The sequence below is a fragment of the Eurosta solidaginis genome, chromosome 1 (assembly GCF_040869045.1).
Source record: "Eurosta solidaginis isolate ZX-2024a chromosome 1, ASM4086904v1, whole genome shotgun sequence".
NCBI lineage: Eukaryota > Metazoa > Arthropoda > Insecta > Diptera > Tephritidae > Eurosta > Eurosta solidaginis.
Window position 1 is genome coordinate 1,906,877 of NC_090319.1, and position 25,265 is coordinate 1,932,141.

The 25,265-nt window shown below is 34.1% G+C and overlaps 1 protein-coding gene across 3 annotated transcripts; it reads right to left on the reverse strand.

Moving 5' to 3' along the window:
• Positions 1–1,727: 1,727 nt before the first annotated feature.
• On the reverse strand, positions 1,728–24,951 carry LOC137246187 (uncharacterized). 3 transcript variants are annotated; one of them, XM_067777272.1, is made up of 6 exons: positions 24,517–24,951; positions 6,197–6,615; positions 5,986–6,071; positions 3,022–3,105; positions 2,301–2,551; positions 1,728–2,219 (listed from the first exon to the last, which is right to left on the reverse strand). In XM_067777272.1, exons 2-6 carry the CDS (start codon positions 6,612–6,614, stop codon positions 2,093–2,095), a joined length of 966 nt encoding a protein of 321 aa, XP_067633373.1. In that variant the 5' UTR covers position 6,615; positions 24,517–24,951; the 3' UTR covers positions 1,728–2,092. The 3 variants fall into 3 exon arrangements, with proteins under 3 accessions (XP_067633373.1, XP_067633381.1, XP_067633388.1); XM_067777280.1 differs by lacking the exon at positions 24,517–24,951 and adding an exon at positions 6,945–7,213; XM_067777287.1 differs by lacking the exon at positions 3,022–3,105 and having other exon boundaries at positions 1,730–2,219.
• Between the last annotated feature and the right edge of the window lie 314 nt (positions 24,952–25,265).

Below are 25,265 nucleotides of genomic sequence, written 5' to 3' on the forward strand. Positions count from 1 at the left end.
CCAAATACACGATACGAACATTTCCGCGAACATTCCGCAATCTTGTTCGCAGCTTTGGCCATACACCATACGAACTTTTGCCCGAACATTAGTTCTCTTTCAGACAGCGATGAATACGGACAACAATTGTGCTGCAGCAATATTGCTCGCTGTGGAAATTAAGCGTAAACAAAAGAGAGAAGATCGCAAAAAAAGAATTTGGTGCACAGAATGGTTACAAAAACGAGCAGTTCTTGGACAAAGTGAGCTTATTAAAGAACTGGAATTCACGTCACAAAATGATTTTAAAAATTACGTTCGTATGAGCAAGGCAACATTTGACCAACTTTTACAAAAAATTTTGCCACTCATAACTGTATCCTTTGTGGCATCAGGATCTATTTCTTTTAATTTTTCGATTAAAGTCGCATTATCATTATTCTTTTTAATTCTATTACAATAATATTTGCTTTTTACTTGCCACAATGATGGCAAAGATTTATACATTTCAATAAATTCACTCGGAAATTTTGTATTGTCCATTTTACTTTTCCGCGCACGTCTGCTCCGTTCAGAAATTACTACGATTATGAGCTGTTTCGCCATACACGAACGAACAGTTCGCGCAAATGTTCGCCAAAAATTAAAATATTTTGATTTTTAGCGAACATTTGCGCGAACTGGCAAACACCACCATACACGACAGAAAAGGTCGCAGAAACATGACATAATGGGAATGTTCGCGGAAATTTTCGTGTCGTGTATTTGGCGCTTAAGTAAATTCTGGAAGCGCCTAGAAGATGCCACGAGGAAATCACGGAGTATAAAAGCACCAGCGGTAGAGGCGATATAATCAGTTTTTGATTAAGCACGCAATATGTCGGGCAATAGTCAGTTTCATTTGGGCTATCAATCAGTTTGGTTATTAAGCAAGCTATTCGTTGCAAAATCTAAGGGTTATTGTGAAGTACTTTAATAAAGGCCATTTTTCCATTATTCAATATTGGAGTTATTTATTCAACAGATTAGCGATACGAACGTTGGCAGAAGATTGCAAATAAGCGGAATTGCAGTAAAATTCGTTACAATATGATAAAGCTCATATATTTACTCCGAATTTGTAGAAGCATACGTCATCGCACCATGACATCACATCAAGAGGAGAAATCATTACTTGTCATAACACTCTTTAGAATGTTTGCACCATGGTTCAATTATGTACAGGTTGGCTCATCTCATCAGCTGATTTTATTTATGTCATTGCATGGTCGAAGGGATTGTCAAAAGGAGATGGCAAACTCAAAATGAAACCAACACATTCGCAACATTTTACTTACACATACAAAAACTGCTAAGTTTTATGTTTCCATTCCATACCATTCGCACCAACCCCAATACACAGATTTTGACAATTTGAACAGACATATTTTGTTGCTTTACAGATGAGCCAACCTGTATATAGTTGAACCATGGTATGCACACTACGGCGCATGCTTGACCTGAATCCGAAATTCACAAACAGCTAAAAGTACATACGAAATGAGCTTTTTACCACAATTTGCCAACTGCAACTTTGAGGCAGGTTGAGCAGAGATATTCGACCAAGTTTACTGCTAAGCTTTTTAGGTGGAATCGTAACATTTTGCGCTTTTGTTGTTAAAGCTCTTTCGCTGTTATTTACTACGAAATGTATAACTTTTGAACATTTAATTGGACCAGCTTTTGTATTTAAGCTGTTAAACTGTATCTTAAATATTTGAATTTTTTTAAGTATTTATTGATATTTTTCTAATTAAATTTTGGCTTAAACTAGTTTGTCACAAGGCGAACACAATCACGTAATTTAATTATAATATTTTTAAACGTTTTTGTTATTGTATTATTTTGTAAACATAAATAAATAAATAATTTGTTTAACCTAAAATAAAAACATATGCAAATTCATATGTATTTTGTTTATTCTATGTATGTATGCGATCGTGTGTATATGTGTGTGTGTGTGTGAACGTCTTCTCTACTACACTCTCAATTTGTTTGCCATTGCTGACGTTCCAAAAAATGTTCCAGTCATTTTAGTGCCAGCAGTAATTCTTAAGCCAGTTGTCCGCCCCTCTTAAACCTCATTACATTCAAGATACAGCTGATTACAATCATAGCCGGAACGACCTCTTCGACCAGCATCGTACAAATGTTCGAACTGGACATCACTGGTACGGTCCAGGAAGTAACTGGTCGCATAGCTGTTTAGATAAATACAAATAATAAGCAGTTATTATTGATGTTGATAACTTGCTCATTTCACTAATAATAACAGTACTTACGATCCTAATTGACAGAATATACTGGCCCCACCAATTTCGCGCACACACTCCGTATTCGCCTCGCACATATAACGTTGCATACATTTGTCGTCCGCATTACGATAGGTGCGCACATAACCCTTTAATAGCGAGAGTCCGGCAACGGTGGCATCACTCACCGAATCACGTTTACCCATCGAACGAGCGGTCAACGAACGATGAGAGAATGATGTCTTCAGCGCATCAAGTAGATTCATCACGATCTGAATAAACTATAAGTTGAAATGCAGTTCACGAAGAAAATGCAATAAAAACAAGAAAGATAAGAGAAAAATAGAAAATTGCTTTAGTTAATGGAATATTTTTATGACGTTTTCTTCAAAAGTAAAGGTTTTGAATGTGTGCGTGTGATGTTACAACTACAAATATATTTCTTTGAATAAACTAATTACAATGAGTGAATTAGCCGTGGATGAAGCAAATGAATTTACGTTAGTCTAGAAAGTTGGCATAGAATAAAAATGAGAAAAAATTAGTTGATGTGCAGTTAATAACTTGTGTTGTTTGATATGTATTTGTGTTAACGGAAGTTTTTGTTTCACTGTTATCAATTTAGTTTTTTCACAATATCATTTATACTATACATACATTTATTTGTTATTATATATCTAATCTATATATGTACATTTGTTTAGTTTGTACGTTTTTGATTTCGTTTCGTTCATCAATTTTATCGTTTTACCTCTCCAGCTTGTTTCGCCATCGAATTGACTTGATCGGGATCTCTGGTACCAAGCACTGATGATAGCACCGCAGCTAAGATGTTCTGTTGCAAGCGAGAAACCACACAAAACCAATAATTCCACACACCATTCAGATTGAGATTTTTTATATCAATTATTTATGTTTCAATTGGTATGTATAGTACAAGAGCAACAAAAACATTGGTAAGATAACAAAAAAAGAAGAGGATTTTCGATTAAAAACTTTTGTGAAAACGTATTACTTTGGTTTAGTTAAAAGTTTGGGGAAATAAAATTTTTATCGAACAAAATTCGGATACGCTTTTATACACAAAAGATTTATGCCAGCTGATTTCGAAGATACAGCTTTTTTTAGATAAACAAAAATGTAAAAAAAAAAACATTGCAGAAAGATTTTACGAATATTTGTAAATTTAAAGCGAGCATTTTCATAGGAATATTTTAAGATTCTCCTATAAATTTGCGAATCATATAGTCCAAAGCTAGAGGAGAGGATTTTAACAGACTTATATTTGATTTTGTGTATATATGTATGAATATGTTTTGTTTTTATATAAAGATCAAGAACGAATACGAAATACAATTCCCAAACAACTAAATATACGTCGCTGCTAATGTGAAAAATAATTTTTTTTTATCCTAACTTCAGCCGTATTCCAGTAATCTACATCGGATGAATGTCAAAAAGCTAAAACAAATGAACTCTCTTATGTCTGGTTTTTCAGTGCGAGCTTAAGCGACCGAAGTGGCCTGGTAAAACTCTAGTCAACTTTAACTGGAGTTTAAACTCGCACTGAAAAGCCATGCCTTAATGTTGAAATATCTCGTTTGAATTGGATTGTGATAGTAAGTTGTATGTTCGCTGTCGAAATTAAGTTTATTTGCAGAATAAGAATTTGCTTGTTCGTCCAAAATAGCGTTCCCAAAGTATTTCATTGGAATATATAAAGTTATGAGTTGTTCTATTGAATATGAATATAATTAAGTTAATGTCAATTATTTACTTTACAGATCATAAATAAAAAAATTACCAAAAGCGAGATTTGTAACATCAAAAGAAAACAAATTAACAAAATTATAGTATAAAAACTTTAAGGCTCTGACTGCAGAGTCTGGAAACTATACAATTGAAAGCTTATCCACACACTATTTTTTGAGAGATGTAGTGAGAGAGTAGTCTAACCGCAACACTATATCGATGAAATTATAGAAAAAATTAAATTAAAACTTATACTCCTGTGGCAGTAGTATTTACTAGACCGACCCACTAAATTATCTTTTATTTTTGGTGCTAGGGCCCCAAAGAAATCCTCTAAAATTGAATAACCAAATGTCAATAGCAACATTCCGTTTATTGGGACTGATAGAATTCTACGAAATGAACAGAATTTTGAGTTTTAAAAAATTTTAAATGTTTTTGAGGTCGCAGATAGGATTATAAAAATTTTCAAGAAAAACCGTGGCAAAATTCTCTCTGTCCAGGAAGCGGAGTAAACGTGGAATATTACCTTTTCCTTACAAAATATACAACACCCAGAGAACGAACTCCTTATGCAATAAATTTTCTTTCGATCTGAACCTGCAGTTAGCGGCAAAAATTAAATAAAAATTAATATTTTATCCATTCAAAAAGTTAACAAAGCTGCCGCGCACAAAATTTTTTTGTTTATTTTCAAAACTAAAAATTCAGTTTCAACATTTTTGTCACAGTTATATTTTTTCTATTAAAATATATGTATGTACATATAGAAATTGTGGAAACCATAGAAAATTTTTCACAAATGAGTTACATTGTTGTATGCAGAAAACTTTTGACAGTAAAATGGAATACTTTCTACGCTCATATTGAATACCCTCAGTTGAGAAAAGTTTCACGTGGCCCAAAGTAATCACCCAACTGGAAAATACTTTAGCTTTTACAAATCACGAATTCACTTTTAAGATGGTAAAAATCGCAGCCGTCGTGGTGTGATGGTAGCGTGCTCCGCCTACCACATCGAAGATCCTGGGTTCAATGCCCGCTCAAAGCAACATCAAAATTTTAGAAAATTTTATAATTTATTTAATAATTTGGGAAAAATTTAAACAACATGACATCAGGACGGACAAGGCGACAGCTGTTTCGATTATACCTTGTAAATCTCGAACCCGCACTCCTACGATAGTTGAAATGGTTATAAACGCATTCAGCTAGTTCATGCCTTAGTTGTTGTAAATAAATATAAATTTTTCTCAAAATATTAAATAAATTATAAAATTGCTTGAAATAAATGTTTTCATACATTTAAAGCGATACCGGCAATCCCCGGTTAACTCATATATTTAGAAAATTTTTTTTGCAATTAGAAGAATATTTGTCTAAACGGGGTCGCCCCTCGGCAGTGTTTGGCAAGCAATCCGAGTGTATTTCTGCGATGAAAAGCTTCTCAGTGAAATCTCATCTGCCTTAAAGAGGCCGTTCGGAGTCGGCATAAAACATGAAGGTCGCGTCCTGCCAATTTTTAGGAAAAATTAAAAAGGAGCACGACGCAAATTGGAAGAGAAGCTCGGCCTTAAATCTCTTCGGAGTTTATCGCGCCTTACATTTATTTGTGGCGTTAACCGGAGATAGTAAAAACGATGCTTATATGATAGAGACTAAGCGTAAATGATATCCGGAATACGGCTACTGGAGTTACGTTCTCCCTTGCTTCGTTATTTTTCTTTCGTTTCCTTTATTATTGAAGTTCCTCTTTGTATATATGAAATATCTTATTTTGGGTGGCAAAAGCGTTTGAAAGCACTACAATTAGTTGAATTAAAACTAAAAGCTAAGAAAATATTTACACCAAAACATTAATATATATATGAACTATAGGATTGGATAAGGTGCACGCTAAATTGCTACTACAACAAAAAGAATTGAAGTTGAGATTAAAAAGATAAAAACAATCGATCCATACCTGCATTGGTGAGCCGCCATTATCCACCTTGTCAATGCCATCACTTGGTGCTCCACCGCCCAACAAAGTGTTAATGATTTTTAAACCTGAAATTAAAACGAAGATAGCAGATTAGTCATTGGTTTATATATTACGACAATTCAATTTTCTTTTCAGGCACTTGACAAAAAATTTGCGCACTACAAAATAAATACCAGCACTTTTTACTCACCTATTGAAATAACATTGGCCCATGGTGAGCCACCAAAACTAACAGAGTTATCCACATCATCAGATTTCGTGGGGGAGTTTGCCGCACCTTGGAAGAACATTGTCAATACCGTGGATAGCATATTGGACCATGAAAAACCGGTGGGTGTTTCGCTTATCTGATTGACCACATCTCCTTCCTCTTCAACATCATCCAATGCCACCTTTTTGGACGCATTTGGCTTCACTGCATATTTACGTCCGGTAGACTCAGCAGCCGATCTATAAATAGGTGACCGCTGAGTTTGAGATTGCTCTGCTTGCTGGAGTTGTTGACGTTGGTAGACTTCATTTTGCGGGTAAGCATAAGTAAGAAGCAGACAATTGGTGGTAACTATAGAGAGCAGCAGGTAGGCGTGTAATTTGCGTTGATTGAACATACTAAAATCCATAAATAAAAAGGAAGACATATGGTTCAAGTCACAGACTAAGTGATAATAGAATTGGACACTTTTTACTAACTAAATGTTTGAGTTTTCCTAGCGAGTTTGTGTCTTAATCTTTCGAATAATTAAAAAAAATTGGTTTATGCATTTTTATTTCCCTATATTGACATATTTACAATTTAGTGGGTTTCAAAAACTCTTGGCATATTAGCATATTGGACAACAAACCATCATCCACATTTTACAAATGTCAATCACTCACATATTTGGAATTCAGTTTGTGTTTTCTTGTCTTGGATTACCTACAATTATGCGCCAATTTACTTAATTCCGCAAGCGTTTTACGAAGAAACGAATTAAATAATCGATGTAAGTATTCGTTATTTATGCCAGGTGTAAAATATTACCAGCAAGTGCGCTCAATAGCACTTCCGATATGTCATCGCAAATCACGACACTTTTTTGGCATCTCATTTTAATCCATCATAATTCTCGTTTAATCACTCCAATTATTGCTCTCTTTTAGCACTTATAATTTTATTCGAACCCACCGGCCAAGATGCATTCACCTGACAAGAAAATGTAAAACAAGTAAAACTAGAAGACGGAGGTTAATACATGAAATTACTGAAGAACGACATGCAACCACCAGCAATGAGCAGAACAATAAATTGGCCAATAACATAACAAAAAGTACACATCTACATCATAATTACTAACTGGAAGTGGAATATGTAATTTCGTTTAATAAGAATGTTTTACTTAGCTCATTTTTGCATTTAAATTAATAATGGAGAAACAAAAAATTTGTCTCGTGGATTGACTGAATTCCTTATTTCAAACTAGCAGACCCGGCAGACGTTGTTCTGCCCTAACTTTGGTATATCTGCATAATTTTTAAGAAGTTTTTACCTCACACTCTGCCTCCACCTCTCTCCCCCTTTTCTTTATCCTTTAATTCACTCATCCTTCTGCCTTTTTCATACTCTGCGTCCCTTTCAACCTCCGTCTTTTCCTCATTTATTCTCTTTATCTTCCTCTAACTCTATCTCCTTCTCAGTCTCTTTCTCCTTCCCTCTTTTCTCTTCTCTATAGTTACTTTTATACTTCTTCACCTTTTATTCCGAGTCATAGTCCCAGCTCCAGTCCCAGTCCCAGCCCGAGTCCCGTTCCCGGTCCCAGCCCCAGAAATAAACAACACTTTAAGCGACACCAAAAGATAATTGCTGATAAAAGCAACACGGAGTTAATGCATTTGAGCACGGACATTTCATTTCGGACTTATGTACATATGTATGTAAGTATTATCAATTCATGTCTTTATTTCGACTTCGCATACCCTGCAAAAATTGTTGGATTACGTGTTCCATTTTCTTCATGTTGGAGTACTCCAACAATACTCCTTTGCAATGCTTTTGCGGACCACCATCACCCGATCATTGCTCGTTATTTAACGACCGTGATCACAACACGATGACGATCGAACAGAGTTGCCAAAAGTAAAATATTGCATACAAATACCTGATAATAAAATTTTACTTTGGCAGCTCTGATAAAATGCAACAGCGTATTGGTTTTATGTATACATACTATAGTATAGAGAAATATTAGTTTCTTTATTCACGCAAATGTTAAATAACATAAGAATATTCGTAGTATAAAATATAAAAGTTGTATTGCCCCTCTTCATTTTCTTTCAGTTTAAATTAAATTCACTCCGATAATTCTTTCCGACAACACAATTCCTCTTTGGTACTTTGGCATATGATCCTCTGTGGGTGCTCCACGGAGTACTACAGTGAAAGTACTTTGGAATGTACTCTCACGTATGTACTCTATGGAATACTCACAAACAAAGCGAGAGTGGGATCACCTACTCCTCTCCTAGGACATCACAATGTTAATTGGAGCACATTTTTTGTATGAATACAGATTAGATTTGGAGCAGTCCTATACTCCCAAAGGAGTATTCCGTACATTATTTATAGAGTACTCGCGTTTTTTGAAGGGTACATATTTATCAGTTTTGCCAGGTTGACGCAACTAAACCGAATATCACCACAAAAATTAGCTTACTTTAAAGCGCTCATCAACAGTTTTCATTTGATATTCATAGTAAAACACATTATTGGGGTGCCCGGGTCCACACTTTAGCCCACATCTTGAGACCCTAGTTACCAGAGGTAACTCAAGACCCTAGCCACCTAGCAATATAAAAGTATGCCTAGGAACTTCCGTGGAGGAAACTACATAAGCATGTGAATTGTTACATTATTCCGTTGTATAGTTTAGGCGCCATTACGTAACAACGTACAGACATTCGCATTTATATATGTATATATTATTTAGTTTTCTCGCGTTTTTGTTTAAACGTTTCATTTAGCTTGACTTGACGGTCGTTGTGAACGAATTTTGTAATTGAAATTTAAGTAACTTCCCGATAAGCTACAAGCTTGAAACTTGGAATATAGTTCAGAACCCGATGACAATGCAATAATAAAAAAAAAATTTCACGCGCCCAACGCTTTTATTTAATTGTCTGACCAACGTCCTACATTGATGAGGAGTGTGATGACTAGTACCTAGGACCTACTTAATTATTTTCTAGCTTTTACTTTTATTATTACTTCATGTAAGTATTGTTTTCAATAAAACCTTTTATAAAATTTTTTTTTAAATTATTTTATTAGAAATTATGGTTTCAAAGGCAATTTTTCGAATAACAAGAAATCAAACTTTACCGTTATTGAAACAACAATTTGCTACTTTATTTTATAGCTTAAAGATTATTAGAGGAATGCTTCTCTCAACGACAATGTAACGCAAACTTTTTTTGTACTCCTTTTTTCTCTTATAAGATAGAATCGGCTCGTGATATGGCAGGCGAGGTCGTTTTTTGCAATTTAACACAATAATATTTCATAAAGCCGAACCAGTTTGGCATTTCTGACTCAAGTTGAATGTTCTGCGCAAAATGCAGTTAGCAAAAACCTTGCCGAAGATTTTAAAATTTTTTTGTTTTTTCTTCGCCAGTGCTATGCTTCTTTTGGGGATATTTGGGAAACAAGTTTTAAATTATTTAAATGAATATTAACTAAAATAGTATATTCAACAACATCGGGATTAAAGTCCAATAATCGCGGGATTTAAGTGACTTAAAAAAGTTCGGGATCCGTGGATCCCGGGATCGTTATCCCTAGTATGTACGTAGACTATTTATGCTTATAATCAAGTTTGGTTCATATGCATACATACACACATATACAGTTTCATTTAATGCAAAAGAGAAAAGCAAACAATAATAACAACAACAGTTTTTAGACACATGTAGCCCAAATAGCTGTATTTTACCACTTTCAACAACGTGCTTTAGCCAATAAACGGTATGTAAAGCCAATGGCTTTCTTTACCACATATCAGTTGGTCATTTTATTCGCCTTTCCGGTTCAGAAAACGGTAAACTTCTACATACTTCTTCTTTAATTAACACTTCACCGATTGAAACTAGATGGTTAGTTTTTTTTTAGTTTTGTTGTATTGTGGCACAATTCATGGTTATGCAAATTGTTGTTGGGTGCATTTCAATATGCGCATACCAAAAACGTTTTTTTGGGTTATCACCAAGACAAATTATTAATATCTTGGGAATTATGAAAGCTTAGACATGTTTTTTTCTAACGCATAAGGCCCTAGGTTAGGGTAGGCACATCCGTGAGGACCTCTTATAGACTGAATGGGTCCGTGGTAATAATAGACGTTTGCTCAACGACCAAACTCGAAAATCATATCAGAAACCAGGACCTATGTTATAAAATAACTCCGTCCTCTTGGCAAATACTAAAAGCTTTCTAGGACTCATGTCACTTGTTACTTCCAGATCTGACAGCCATGCCACTCCTAATAGCTGAGCCTTAGACTTCCGGGAGCAAGGAACGACACGTAATGATATAGATTGTTTCCTCCTTCAACCCACACTTCCCACATCTACTAACACGGACAATGCCTAATTGTTAAGAATATGACGCCAGTAGGCAGAGTCCAGTCAGAATACCCATCATCAGCCTAATCTATTTTCAATGATAACAGTAACTTTATTAGTATAAGGTTGTAAGACCTGCACATGATCTTTGGCACTTTGCTGCCCCGCGCTTGGCTCCACGCCTTTTCTATTTGGTCGATCATGTGCAGATCTTGCTTTCTGTTGATCTCGCTTGATCTGATTGAAATGTTTACGTTACTAGCTTCAAGCGATCCGCTCTGTTTAGCTAGCTCATATACTTCCTTCTTTTTCCATAAGCCCTAAGACCCAGCTCCCTATCCTAATTCTTCCAAGGGACTGCTTATACTCTAACACACTTTTAGATATTGTGAACTGAGGGACTATAGCTCTTATTGCTGCTTGGCTGTCAATGTTAAAACTTACTGCTTTTTAAGCTATTTTCCCCGAATGTTTCTATTGTTTCAGCCACTACTCCAGCCTGAAAAGCACTACAGTGATTTGACATGTTGTAGCATTTGTTTAGTTCCTCATCTGCGTATTAAACCACAGATCCTACTCCTGGAATTACTTTGGAGGAATAGGTGTACAAATATATCGCCTTGTCCGCCCTCCCTTACTCCCTTGCGCCAGATTTCCACCTCTACTGTGGCTCTTAGAAACCTTTCGAAGCTCAGGTAGTAAACTGGTAGTCTTTTTAGGTAGGTACTACTATGGCCGTATTGTTTGCACTCAAGCAGTCCATGGCATTGAGTCTCATTGCTATTGTTAATGTTATGTGCTTCGCCACCAATTCTACAGTTGGAATGTGTAAAATGGCTTACAGTGCAGCCGTTTGTATTACTTTCAGCGCTCCCGTTATGTTAAGCAGTGAGAGCCTACATACCACACTAATTTTTTGAGGTATGTTCTTTTTTAATGTTCCGTTCATCAAGCAAGGACTGCATGTGGTTTTAAAATCGCTGTAAATATCCAATGGTTTCTCCAGCAGTGTCCCACCTCCTAGCCTAGGCTTAGACCAACTACGGACCTTATACCTCCTAGTAAACATGACCATATCCGTCTTCGTCGCTTTGGCGCTCAACCCGTCATCAAGTGGTAAGTTCAGTATATCACGAAACGCTCGATCCATCAAAAAGATAGTTGTTGGAAAGCACTTTCCCGTTATGAAAACTGAAACATCATCTGCATACTCCTTAAATTCGACGAGTCGCAAATCGAGCAACCCAGTGTTCACAGCAGAGGTGGCAGTATCCCGTTCTGCGGCGTGTTCTTGTCCACCGATTTTGTGACCTCTCCAAGTTAGCTCAAAGGCCACCTAAAAGTTATTCATTTGTTATAGATCTCATTGGCAATTTTTCGAACAATTTTCACCACTTAGCATAAGGGGTTTTAACCACTTGAATCGAACCGGTTCGCTAGTTTAGATGTACCCAAAAACAGGTTCAACTTTTAGTAAAGTGGTTCGAGCTACTGAAATTTGCCGTTTTTCTCTTATGCATGGGTGGTGACCGCTTCTAAGACAGAAGTGTTCTGTTTTATGTGTACTGAATAATTTGTAGAGTACATTTTACTTATACATATCGTTAGCTTAATGTGAAAATGTGCTAAGTCACTTTTTACGAATTTTACAGGATTCGAAAAAAAATTTATAATTTTTGAAATAACCTCTTTTTTTCAAAACTGTGAATGAGGATACCTTAGTTGCAATACTTTTGAGTGTAGAAGCTTTGAAAAAGATAAATAAAAATCATATATGCTAACCCAGCAGCTATTTTATGACTTAGCACAATTTCCGCACTCAAAATAAATTTTTTCTCCCGGCTTAGCACTTTTTACTCAATATGTTTCCCCATCACTCCTCCCAATTAATGATTGAAATATAACAGTAAAACTATATATTTCACAAAAAATACTATTTATTTTTCAAACCTTTCCTAACGGTTCTGATCTGGACTCTTTTGCAGGATGGTCCGCAGACAATCATTTATTTTTAAATTCAAACAAATGCTGTGCTGAGTCTTATTCCATAAATATAACTGTCACATACTTTATCTACAAACTAAATGCCAAATCTCTTAATCGTTATCAAGAGACTAAAGACTTGGGTGTAATTATTGACTCCAAACTATCTTTGTCCAGTCACATTGACTCAATTGTTTCAAAATTTGTTGCAATGGTTGCGTTCAGTAGACCTAATAACAGTGACGTTGAAGGCACTTTATATATCCTTGGTCAGAAGTCGTCTTGAATATTGCTCAATAATATGGAGTCCTTTCTATGAATCTAACTAATTGAGAAAGTTCAAAAATTTTTACAAAAATTGCTTTACGTATGCTGCACTGGCCGGACGACCTCCAAATTGCTTGGTCTTCAGGCTTTGCATGACAGAAGAACTTTTATCTTACTCATGCCTGCCTATAATTTAATAAACTTCAGCACGAATTGCTCTGATTTATCTACTTTGTTCATTCCACATATTCCACTACGTAAACTTCGGCAAAATAAATTATATATCGAAATAACTCATAAAACGATGAGCGGCTTTTTAATTTATCATTTCTTTAATGAATTATTTTTTTTCTTAAACAAGTTGAGAGAATATTCCATTTCGAGTAAAAAAAGTACTGGTTGATCAAATTCGGTTGAGAATTGTTGAAATGACAACACTTTTTGTGAACACGAAAATTTTGCTCTCATCGTAGAATCGATATCGCGCCATGTCAGGATTGAATGTATGATTTCAGTATATCGCTGCCATCGTATTGAACATTCTTATCGTTTATTTTATTCCACCCATTATTTTTTGTTATAATAAAATTTCAATTATTGACTTTAATTATTTAAACAATTTCGATATTTTTTATTTATCTACATATATCATCTCTCGAGTAATTTTATTTCGCTCCTATGTTGGAGAGAAAAAATAAAGAAATAAATAGTTGCAAATATATTTACATAAAATTTTGTTTCATAATATGTACTTAATACAAAAAAAAAACTTCGAATTTCGATAGCTGTTAAAAATGTTTGCTAGATCTTTTGCGTTTATAAGCCACATCGTCAGTATCGCGTTTTAGAGACCAGCAATAATTTGCCAGCATTCTGATCTGACTTTTTCCGACAAAGCGTTTTTCAATCTCTAATAGTTCCTGATGGAACCGTTCTCCCTGTTCGTCACTGAATTGTCCAAGATTTTCAGGGAAGAAATAGGCTATATGAAACAATTTGTTAAACAACTTCAAAAAGACGGTGAAGCTTTTTCACACTTGAAAACAGTTTTCCCAAGAGTGAGTGATGCGAAGATCAAAGAAAGTATAGAAAATTCCTATAAGAATCTGTAATTTACAGCAATTTTCTCATTATTGTCAACTTTACAGGTATTTTTGTTGGCCCACAAATACGAAACATTTTTTCCGATACGGAATTTTTCAAAAAATTGAATAACGTAGAGCAACAATTTTTTGGGGAATAACAGAAGTGCCAACTACGTAGAAAGTCCATTTTCTGCATTCACATTTGGATTTCTTCCCTGAAAATCTTGGACAATTCAGTGACGAGCAGGGAGAACGGTTCCATCAGGAACTATTAGAGATTGAAAAACGCTTTGTCGGAAAAATTCAGATCAGAATGCTGGCAAATTATTGCTGGCCTCTAAAACGCGATACTGACGATGTGGCTTATAAACGCAAAATATCTAGCAAAAATTTTTAACAGCTTATGAAATTCGAAGTTTTTTTTTTGTATTAAGTACATAATATAAAACAAAATTTTATGTAAATATATTTGCAACTATTTATTTCTTTATTTTTTCTCTCCAACATAGGAGCGAAATAAAATTACTCGAGAGATGATATATGTAGATAAATAAAAAATATCGAAATTGTTTAAATAATTAAAGTCAATAATTGAAATTTTGTTATAACAAAAAATAATGGGTGTAATAAAAGAAACGATAAGAATGTTCAATACGATGGCAGCGATATACTGAAATCATACATTCAATCCTGACATGGCGCGATATCGATTCTACGACGAGAGCAAAATTTTCTTGTTCACAAAATGTGTTGTCATTTCAACAATTCTCAACCGAATTTGATCAACCAGTACTTTTTTTACTCCAAATAGAATGTTCTCTCGACCTTTTTAAGAAAAAAATAATTCATTAAAGAAATGATAAATTAAAAAGCCGTCAAAATTTGAAAAATTAAAAAAAAAAAACGAAAAAAAATCTCAAAAATTTGCTATAAAAAGTGTAGAGAAATATACATATTTTTAAAGCCCTATCTTTCAGCTTTCCAAAACTGTTAAGCAATCAAAAAGTGATGGAAAAATGACGGAGTAACGAATTTTTGAATGCGCGAGGTACAAGAAAAACAGTTTTTCAACAATAACTTGAAAATTTCGGGGAGATAGAAAATTTTGAAACACAGCATCTTGATCTACTCATCAAGACCTACAACGGACACTAGGTCGCTATTAAAGTTCTTGAGATATTTTTTTTGTGTAGCACTGTGTAATTTTTGTCGTTTAAGCAATGAATTTTTAATTGTATGTCTGGCATTTTAGCGCCAACAATCATTTGCTCATACACAAATGTCTGCTTAGCAGCATTAAAAAAAAAAAAAAAAAAAAAAAAAAAAAACAAAAACAAAAAAACTTTCAGTACTTAATGCATCATTGTTTGCGATAATTTGCGTTTCTCAGCAGCAAAGTCATCGCAGCGAAAGTGAAATTTTGTTGGTTTTTTTTTTGCTTTTGAAATATCGCACGCTATAACTTCACTTTTTCATGTAACTATGATTATAGATTTTTGTTTTTCTTTGAGAAGATATTTGTGGTATTTAATGTTAACTTATGTTAAGCTGAGCGCATTTATATTTAATTAAGCAGAAATTTTGTTGCTGTAACTTTTCGTTAATTTCGTTTTTATGAAGGCCACGTGAGGATGAAGCCAAAGCGACACGATATCTTCTTTTTCACTTTCATCGCATTAACGCAGATGAACAGAGAAATGATTGTCAGACGACTATGAGTGTAGCATCGAAAGTTGAAATTACAGCGTGGATGAAGAAGTAGGTGGAGTAAAGGTAAGCGAACAAAGTAGTGTGGGAAATGAGTCAAAAGTTTATTGACCGTTTGTGTGGTGAGCGCCTTCGCTGTCGCTTTTTATTCAATTTTGGCCAACAACTCAGACACGAAAAAGAGAAAGCGCAATCGCGCATTTGCAGACTTGAATGGAAGGTTACGCTTGAGTAGGATCTTTTAATTTTATTTCTACGTATTTTTGTATTTGTTAAACAAAATAAATACTAGATTTGTCTTAACACAATTCAAAAATTCTTATTTAGCGCTAAATCAGAGGTGAAATAAATACTGATTTTCGATTAAATAAAAACAAAAAATGTTTGTTGTAGACAAATTTAAATGCAATTTGTTTAGGTCGCATTTCATTAAATTTTGACAAAATGTTGTTCACTTGCGTTCGTTTCCACTGTCTTTTGATTGCCTATAACGTTCAATGAACCGTTATGAACAGGCTACCACGAATTAATAAAACATTTTGAGTAACGACTTGCTGTGATAAAACAAATTCATTTAAGCGCGAGTATTCAAATTTTTCATTGATTATATAACACTTTGGCGGTTTTGCATAATACCAAACCAGTAAAAATTTGCCAAGCTACGCAAATCAGCTTTGTGTTTTCGAAGTATATAAAAGTGATATAACAGCATGAATTTAAATTTCAACTCACGTTAAGTTTACGTATGGAAATTATATCCGATTTAAAATGAACGCTGTACAGCATAAAATGCATATGATACAATAAAATTTTTAATTAAACTCCACTATTAGAATATATCTACAAAGATATATTTGCTATTTTGAAATCATAAACCTTATTTTTTTAAACCAAACGATAGATACGTACTATAGTATAAGTTTAGTCCACTAAGGTACTATAACATACTTGAGCACCTGGCAGACGTTGTTCTTCTCTAACTTTGGTTTTTATCACCTTTTCTTTAACAGGGATTAAACCTCTTACTCCCCCTTCTACCTCCACCCCTCTGTCTCATCATCCTGTCCCATTTCTTCTACATTTTCCTCGCTCTCCATCGATTTTTCCAAATTCCCACTCTCCCTCCCTCCCTCCATCTCTCTATCTGCACCTACCTCTATGCCGTCATTACCTCTATCAAAATTTCTAGCAAACAGCTTCCGAAAAACATAAGCGAAAGTTAACGAATTTCAAAAAATCGCACCATAAACTTTTTCGCAAAGTTCGATCAGTGTTCTACCACCTGTATACTCGGTCCTGGTTCCACTTCCCTGAGGAAGTTTAACATGAACTCTTTCTCTGAGTGTTTTATGCAGCTGTCTTGGAAATTTCAACGAAATCAGAGAATTTATATTTAACTTTGTCTTTTTCGCCAAATTTTTAAATTCGCTACGTGACAACGTTGTACTAAAATATTATGCAAATAACAAAATTTAGTTCTGACAGAAGTCTTATGGAGAAATTAGGGCTTTTCTGGAATTAAGTAAGGCTTCATAAAAATGGATCCTTGATTTTCTTTCGTTTTCAAGGTGAGTCGCCCCTCGGCAGTTATTTGGCAGTGATTCTGTCAAGAAAACCTCTCAGTGAAATTTCTTCTGCCTTGCAGAAGACGTTCGGAGTCGGCATAAAACAATTTGGCTCGTCCCGTCAATTTGTAGGAAAAACTAAAAAGGAGCATGACGCAAATTGGAAGAGAAGCTCGGCCTAAAATCTCTTCGGAGGTTATCGCGCCTTATATTTATTTATATTTCTTTAATTAGTATTTCGCAACTTTATTTTAAAATATAAGTAAAATATACATACACACAAGTGAAACATGTATATATGTGTATTTACATTTACTCATAATTTGACTGATACAAAATTTAAAAAGTGTTGAAAAGCTAAAACGTCCGCCTCAAGAACCGAAAGTAAAGGGGGTCAAAACAAAATATTTAATCGAATGAAACTTTCTTTGGATAATTAAGTTGTAATTAAATGGGCATTTAGCAAACAGCTAGTAGATTTTTACAAACCAATGTATTTGTTTTTGGAAGGGATGGGAAGTGATGGGAAGGGAATGTAAAGGAAGGTACGGAAGGGGAGGGAAGGAAAATGAAATGAACGAAATGAAAATGAAATGTATTTGCCATGAATATTTTATATGGACACAATTTTAATATTGGATTATCAGTAGGGCATGGAAAGTATGTCATAAATCAAATAAACGCAACAATTCAGAGCTCTCGCGTGGTTACTCTAAATAAGACAACCAAGAGCTATAAACAAAAAAAAAAAAAAAAAAAAGGGAACACATATATGTTAAAATTGAAAAAGCTCCTATCAGGCTAAACAATTACACAAATATGTTAAAATTGAAAAATCTCCTATCAGGCTAAACAATTACTTTGCTAATACATGTGTATATAATTATAAACATTTAACAATGACAAAATATGTGAAGTCAACAGAAAAACTTTCTCCACTCAAGCAACATACAACTGCCAAACAATCAGCATATGGAACGACAATAAAAAACACAACTGAAAAGAGAAAAAACAGTCATTGGAAATAAAGGCAAATAAAATTATGTACATTAGGGTGTCTTATCTTCGAAAATTCGATTGGCTTTATTTATTTTATTGGGTTCAAAATATGAACATTGGGTACATCATGTATACTGCCGACCATAGAAAAAATGCAGTAAAGTGATAAAAGTAAAAACAGAGATATATGAAGTACCAGTTTAAGCTTCTTTTAACTAAATAAATAGTTTTATTTGCTACAAAAAAAAAAGCTAATGAATATTGAACTATCAAATTACTTTATGGAGGGCCTGAAATAAGGCGCGAACTGCCTTTATGACTTGTAAATTCGAAATAGTAAATTGAAACTTACTGCTTTTTAATTGTTTTTTTTTTTTTTGCATAGAATAGTGTGACTTACGCAGCTTTTTTCTTCTTTCTATTTTAACCAAATTTCAAAGACTAAAAGCAGTCATATTTGTTTTATTCTGCTTTCTTTACTTGGAAAATTTACTTACTGCTTTTCTGATTGTGAAATTTTAGATCTTCGAAACATAACACCAATTTTAAATCTTGTTTTATCTGTAAGTTTGAGTTTCTAGAGATTAATTTTATAGTTTGTTAATAAATTTAAATCGTAGAAATTTATTGGCATACAATTTTTGAAAAGGCTTTACCGCGTTTTAGCTATGGAAGGCAGTATAGTAGTATACATATATTGCTTTAACAATATGCTTGCAATATGCTTGAGTTTGGAAATCATAATCAATGAAATGATTGCGGCAGTGTAATTGAGTAGTGTGCCAAGAAATAATTGCAATTTAAGTATATTCGCAGCTTAAAAAAAGAAACAAAGAGCGTGGTTGCCGAAGAGGTATTTATTGATTCAATTTTGTTGTACTTTGTTTTTTTTTTAAATTCCGAAATAAGAGAACTAAAATTTTCGTGTAATTTTTTTCGATCTCTAAGGCATAGATTCTATTAAATTTTAGCGGGAATAAACCTTTCGTGCGCTGTTCCATAACATAATAATTTTAAAATATGTATCATTTTGAAATACTCAATTTTTATTCAGTAATTTAAATTAGAAAGTATTTCGAGAACCGAGAAAAATATTGCTTAAAAATTTCCCCGGAGTCTAATGTCCCTTTTATTATGAATTTTGCAAGGTAAATATATAAATAATTGATTGCACCTACACACAAAACCAAAAAGTTAAATCTGAGGTTTGGTGTAGCTCAAACATCAAACAAATTTTGTTTAAATTGCTAAAAATCATTAAAAATTCCTTAAAATTGTGGGAGTGTATCAAGTTAAATACACCTCAGGGTTATGCTCAACACGAGGAATAGACGCGTGTACATTTCGCGCTCATACGTATGTGGCATCTGCACTATGCGGGATTTATAAGCAGCCGTTGTTTTATAATAAAATATTTCAATGGCCTTTTACTGCATTGCTCTATTTCCACGGAAATTCCAAGAAAAACCGTACAATTTGGCCGATTTTCAAATTGCTCTCCTTATTACTTTTAAATGCCAATCTATCATAAATAACTTACAGCTGAACGTACAGTGAAATAAAATTATTAATTAGTATAGACATAAAAAAAAAATATCAGTATTTAAAAAAAATTTAAAACTCAAATAAGCACCCTTCTTTCAATAGCCACTACATTTTTATTACTTCTAAGCCTAAACGTGGAATATTTAATTTCTTCTGATGGAAGGAAATGGGAGTAAATTTAAAGATATAGTGAATGCTTTAGATAACCTCCGAATTATATTTTCAATGTGTGATATGAAAAAATTTAAATTTAAATACCGAATTACGTACATACGTGTCCTGAACAAATAAAAATGATCCGTACCAACAATTTAATTTATTCGCTATAATTTTCAATAAATTTTTTTTTTATTATTTTAACAAATCTGGAAACAAGTACTACCTAATGTGTATTATATTTATTCAATTTATTAATTATTATTATTATTATTTTTTTTTTTTTTAATATTAGTGTCGCAGAAATTCCACTTAACTCACTGCAACCATGGAATTCGGTGATTCTTCGTTGTTTCGAGCCAATATCCAAAACGAAAAACCTCATTTCACAAACCTAACAACAATTGTTAATGAAATCAAATGTGTATTGTATTATCTTGGATATTTGCATATTATAGCTAATAACTCATTCCAACTTTTTTCCGAGAAAAAATTTCCTTCAATCTAGATACATATATGTACATCAGAGATCTGCTTTGAGTACTAATAAAATTAGTGCACTTAGTCATGAGCCAAAAAATTGTGTCTAAATGTGTACTTAGTCAAGTACAGAAAAATACTATGAGTGACTAGCATATAAAATAGAAAATACATACGAGTGCCCCGCAACACATATGTCCCATACATATAATACATATGTATATGACATTGTTGAGTATAAACTGAAATCATAGTCGCTTTAACTCAGTAGCACGTTTGTTTCGTGTGTAATACACTGTATACTTCGTTTATTATCGGTTTTTCTTTAGCGCTGTATTCAGTTTAGTTTCGTGTACATCGTTGTGTTGCTATCGTCAGAATACTGATATAACTATATTCATTTTATTGCACTGTTAGTCTTATTTATTCCAATTAGTGTTTTCGTATAACACAGTTGACTTTCTTGCTCAATAAGATAATTGAGTACTGAACTGCTTCGTGGCTTATGAGCGGTTATTCATTTTACGAAGCATGACTATGTAAATGTGTTTTAAGTGCTTGATATTCTTGGTTTGTGTACGCACTAATACTCATTTTTTGGTTAGTCCACTAATAACCTTAAAAGATGAATAAGTGCAGCTCACTGATGTACATACATAAATGTATTTGTGTAGAATGTTGGCAGCAGACACAGCTCCTACACGGTTGAGTATGTAGCCACTACAAGACTTCGCCAGTTGCAAAATTTGAGTTATTGTTTATTCCCTCTTTCTCTGTTTGTTGTTTGTTGACAGCCAATTGACATGCAACTCATCGTGTCAATTAAATTTTTGAGGCAGCATAACAAACGTATCAACGTCTGTCCTCTATTCTGAACAAATTTAAATGAACATACAAACATGCGTATATACATACATACATATGTACAATATTTTTATGCAGTATTCCACAGAAGGTGTGGAAATGAAAATGAAATTCTTTTGAGAAAGCTTGTGAAGTGTGTTTTTGTTATTTTTTTGCTTTTTTGTTTCACCCGAAATCGATGAGCAAACCGCAGAATGGAATGTGACCTACACAGGTATAGTAATAAATGGGAGAAAATATAAACGAAATGGAGTATTGAATAAATATCTGAATGTGTGTACAGGCAAACAACGAAAAGCTAAAATTTTGCATACAAAGAAATAATAACAAATGGGAACTGGGTTAGTGGAATCAATGCATGAATGATTTGCGTTAACCCATTGTAGTATGTGCTTTCATAATTGGTGTTGATTTAATTTATTTGCATGATGTGATATATTTCATGCGTCACATTTTAGCGAAATAAAATTGAAAGAATGGAGTGATGAGTGGAGTTGACATGCAGGTGCTCTTTTTATAATTGTCACGGCATCATATTTGCTTAATTAATAAAATATAGGCATATTATCGGATTCACTCGGCGATTTTCTAATATAAATATAAAAATTTAAGTATTTTGTCCCAGTAATAATTCAAAGAATACGGCGTGTGCAATTACATACATACAGATGTATGTAATGCAAAATTTTAAGCAATATTAGGAGGACAATTTAATCTTATAAATGCCTTATTAAGTGTGTAACCGTATTAATTTATCTAGTGCGTAAACGAGCTGTCAATTTTTGTATGAAAAATCATTTGCGCAATTCGTATAAATTTACGCGCCATTTCATGGCGTAAACGCACTAACACAAAGGAATGGAAGTTTGCAAACAACTGCCGAAACTTTCATCAGAAATCTCCAACATCATCAAGTTATTTACAAGAATATCTCGGTAACTTTGATTTTTCACCTTATCTGGCACTTTTTAATTTGTATAATAATCACAAGGCTTTTTTTTTTTTGACAATAATGCAGCTGATCGACAATTAATTTTATCAAGAATATTACTAGGTGGGTTCATATAACAACGTGTGTAAATGGATATAATTTTAAACCTTATAAATTTGTATGCTTTAGTGAGTCCCCCCATTATTATTCAGCAAATCTTAATTAGCTTTTGTCATTAATGCATACATTGGTCCCAACTGCTAAGTGCCTCTCAAAATAGTGAATCGATTTCTCATCCAAGATTCTGGTTACTCAATTCACTTACTTCTGCCTCAGTTGATTATTCTGATTTCTATATTTTGCTTACCTGCGCTGTATACATTCTACAATTCGATTATGATTGGCATCTTGACCTACATCAAAACTTCTGTTTGACTTTCTTGTTTCTTGACTTCTTGTTTGAGTGAGTGTTAATTTTTAGACCTGATATAGCCAGCTTATGACTAATTGTCTACCAATTAACGAGCTTATTTTTTATTCTTTTTATTCATTCCCAATAATTTGATTTAAATATCTGAATATAAAATATTAGAAAATAGGGCACTTCAATATGTACTTTCTAATTATGAGCCCTAAATGTAATTAGGAATTTGATGCTAATGAGATTAATCTTGTAAAAACAAAAACCAAAAAATATGTAAGTATATACAGAAAGTTTAGAAGTGAAAGTAAATGGAGACTGTTTCGGTTTGAGCATACGAAATCATCAATTTACTGTTGAAATAAAAGTGACAGTGAAGCTGTTCCAGTTCTTTGCCAGGAATACTCTCTGACCATACATACCCAAACGTTCTGAGGCACCGTCCATGCGATATTTTCTATGGACGTTATTCCGTCGCAAGACTGCAAATCCGATGCAGGTGCTTGATCTTTTATAACATGGACTTTCTCTGTAATCTTTCCAGTTAAACGTTGGGATTTGAATTTCAAAATGTTGCGATGGGAAAATGGAGGAAACTTTCGACACTTTGAGGTTCGAAGAAGGGTGAGTTCGCCTTGGTGGTATACAGCTACGGTCAGCTATCGTAGGCCTGAGACTGGGAAACCTAATATAGGTGCAAAGGTAACCAGTGCTGTTGGGTGTGTGGCTTGGCAGTATCCACAGGGAGTTTCGAGTTGTTAAGTCACGAACATGGGGGAAAGTGCCATCGTGGGCAGATGTAGCAAACGAAGTTGATAACGCTGACCTACACGCGTGCTGGTGCCGGGAAGGTTGGGTTTGGTTGAACTGGCCGGTCAATAAAGGCCTCACACTTTCTGATGAAATACTGTATGAGATTATTACCTTAAAGGCCGCGTGAGTGTCAATATATATAATGACGCGACTGCAGCCTAAGCACACTTCCTCCAGAATTCCTTCTGCTTTCTTCACGGCAAAAACTTCCGCCTGAAATACACTACAGTGATTTACTTCTTTCTGGATCGACATAATAAACCGAACTCTCCCGGTGTATAGTATGTTCTATCATTTGCTCACCCTTTTGCCAACCCTTCGACTCTTCTCTGGCTCAAGGTTTACTTTCAAAAAGGGAACAAAAACGGGAGCATAGACTATTGCTTTGCATTGCTCCTAACTATACTGCTTGATAAAAGTTATGGGAAGCGGCCTTCGCTACAGAAGTAAGCACAGCGAAGACAGCAATACGACAAAACAAAGACTTGAAAAAAGTGAGGAGGGGCATTTGTACCTCTCTTTCGATGAAACCATCCTTTGCATGGGACACTCTGGCAAGAGTTACCGTTAATTTTAGATAATCCACCTTCTTCGGCCAGAATTAGGTTGGAAACCTTCCCACATTATGGTTACATATAGAACTTACTAGAATAAAAACCTGCTGTCATTGAAGTGATTACATGTGCCTATAGCTGAAACAGCTAATCAATAAACTTCCTTCGATACTCGCTGTTGACGTCACAGAAATGAACACACATCTTTCGAGGGACTTTTCTTTCGAATACTCCAAGGGCGATTTTGTGCTCTTACTGCCCATGATTTTTTCTAACTTTTGGCAAGTACGATTATTTATTGGCTTTCTAGGCTAACATTGTTTATGCTGTTAACATTTTGCGCTTTTTTATTCGGCAATAATTTTATTAATGTATAATTTCTTTTTTTTTGACGGCAAGTGCTGGAACATTTCATTCAATTTTTAAATAAAATTGTATGTTATTTGTAAATATTACAATCAGAACCCGCTTCCATTATATTTGTTAAAACATCTTTTAGACCCATACAATTTTTGGTTTACGATCATAAGCATAGCTAAGAACTCACCTGTTTCTGTTAAAAAAATTTCTTCGCTTCGTTAGTTTTGTAAATTAGCAACTCTCAAGTAGTTTCTTGTAATTTTTGTTGCTGCTGCTTCACCGTGGCTGCTGGTAGCAACTTTTGCAGCGGAGATCACTACCACGTTTGTACCTCTGAATATTTATTTATTCACACTGGTTAGCACTTTAAATGGATCACTTTAGAAACGTTCAAGTATAATTGAGAAAATAAATAATAAATTCACCGAAAATAACTTCCACCACACTTAAGTTGACCTTCTACGTTTATAAGATAATAATTAAGATTAATATATAAACGTTTGTTCGTATGTATTTGCTAACACTCCTCTTCACTTAAGTAGCTTTCAACTTTCTGCTTTCTTCCACTTGTTACTGATATAGCATGTTGTCGCTGCAAGCGATAGCATTCGTCTGAAACTGCGATCGCCTTGAACTTGGCTTTATATAAGCTGACCCACATTCCAAAGCGAAAGAAGCATTCAAACGAACAATAAGTAAGTGGAGTATTGAAGAAGAAATTTTCGCCAGCAACACCAGCACTACTAGCAACAAGTTGCACCACAAGCTTATATTGTTGTTTTTTGTTTGAGCAGTTATTGTTGTAGCACCGTTTAAGGTGTAGCTAACAAATGTAGAAATTCCAGCTGCACACAGCTTTTGCTGCTTATTGGAGTTTCGTATGCGCATATGATTTTTTAAAATGCGAACTTGATTGTCGGCCTTACTGTTTGAGTG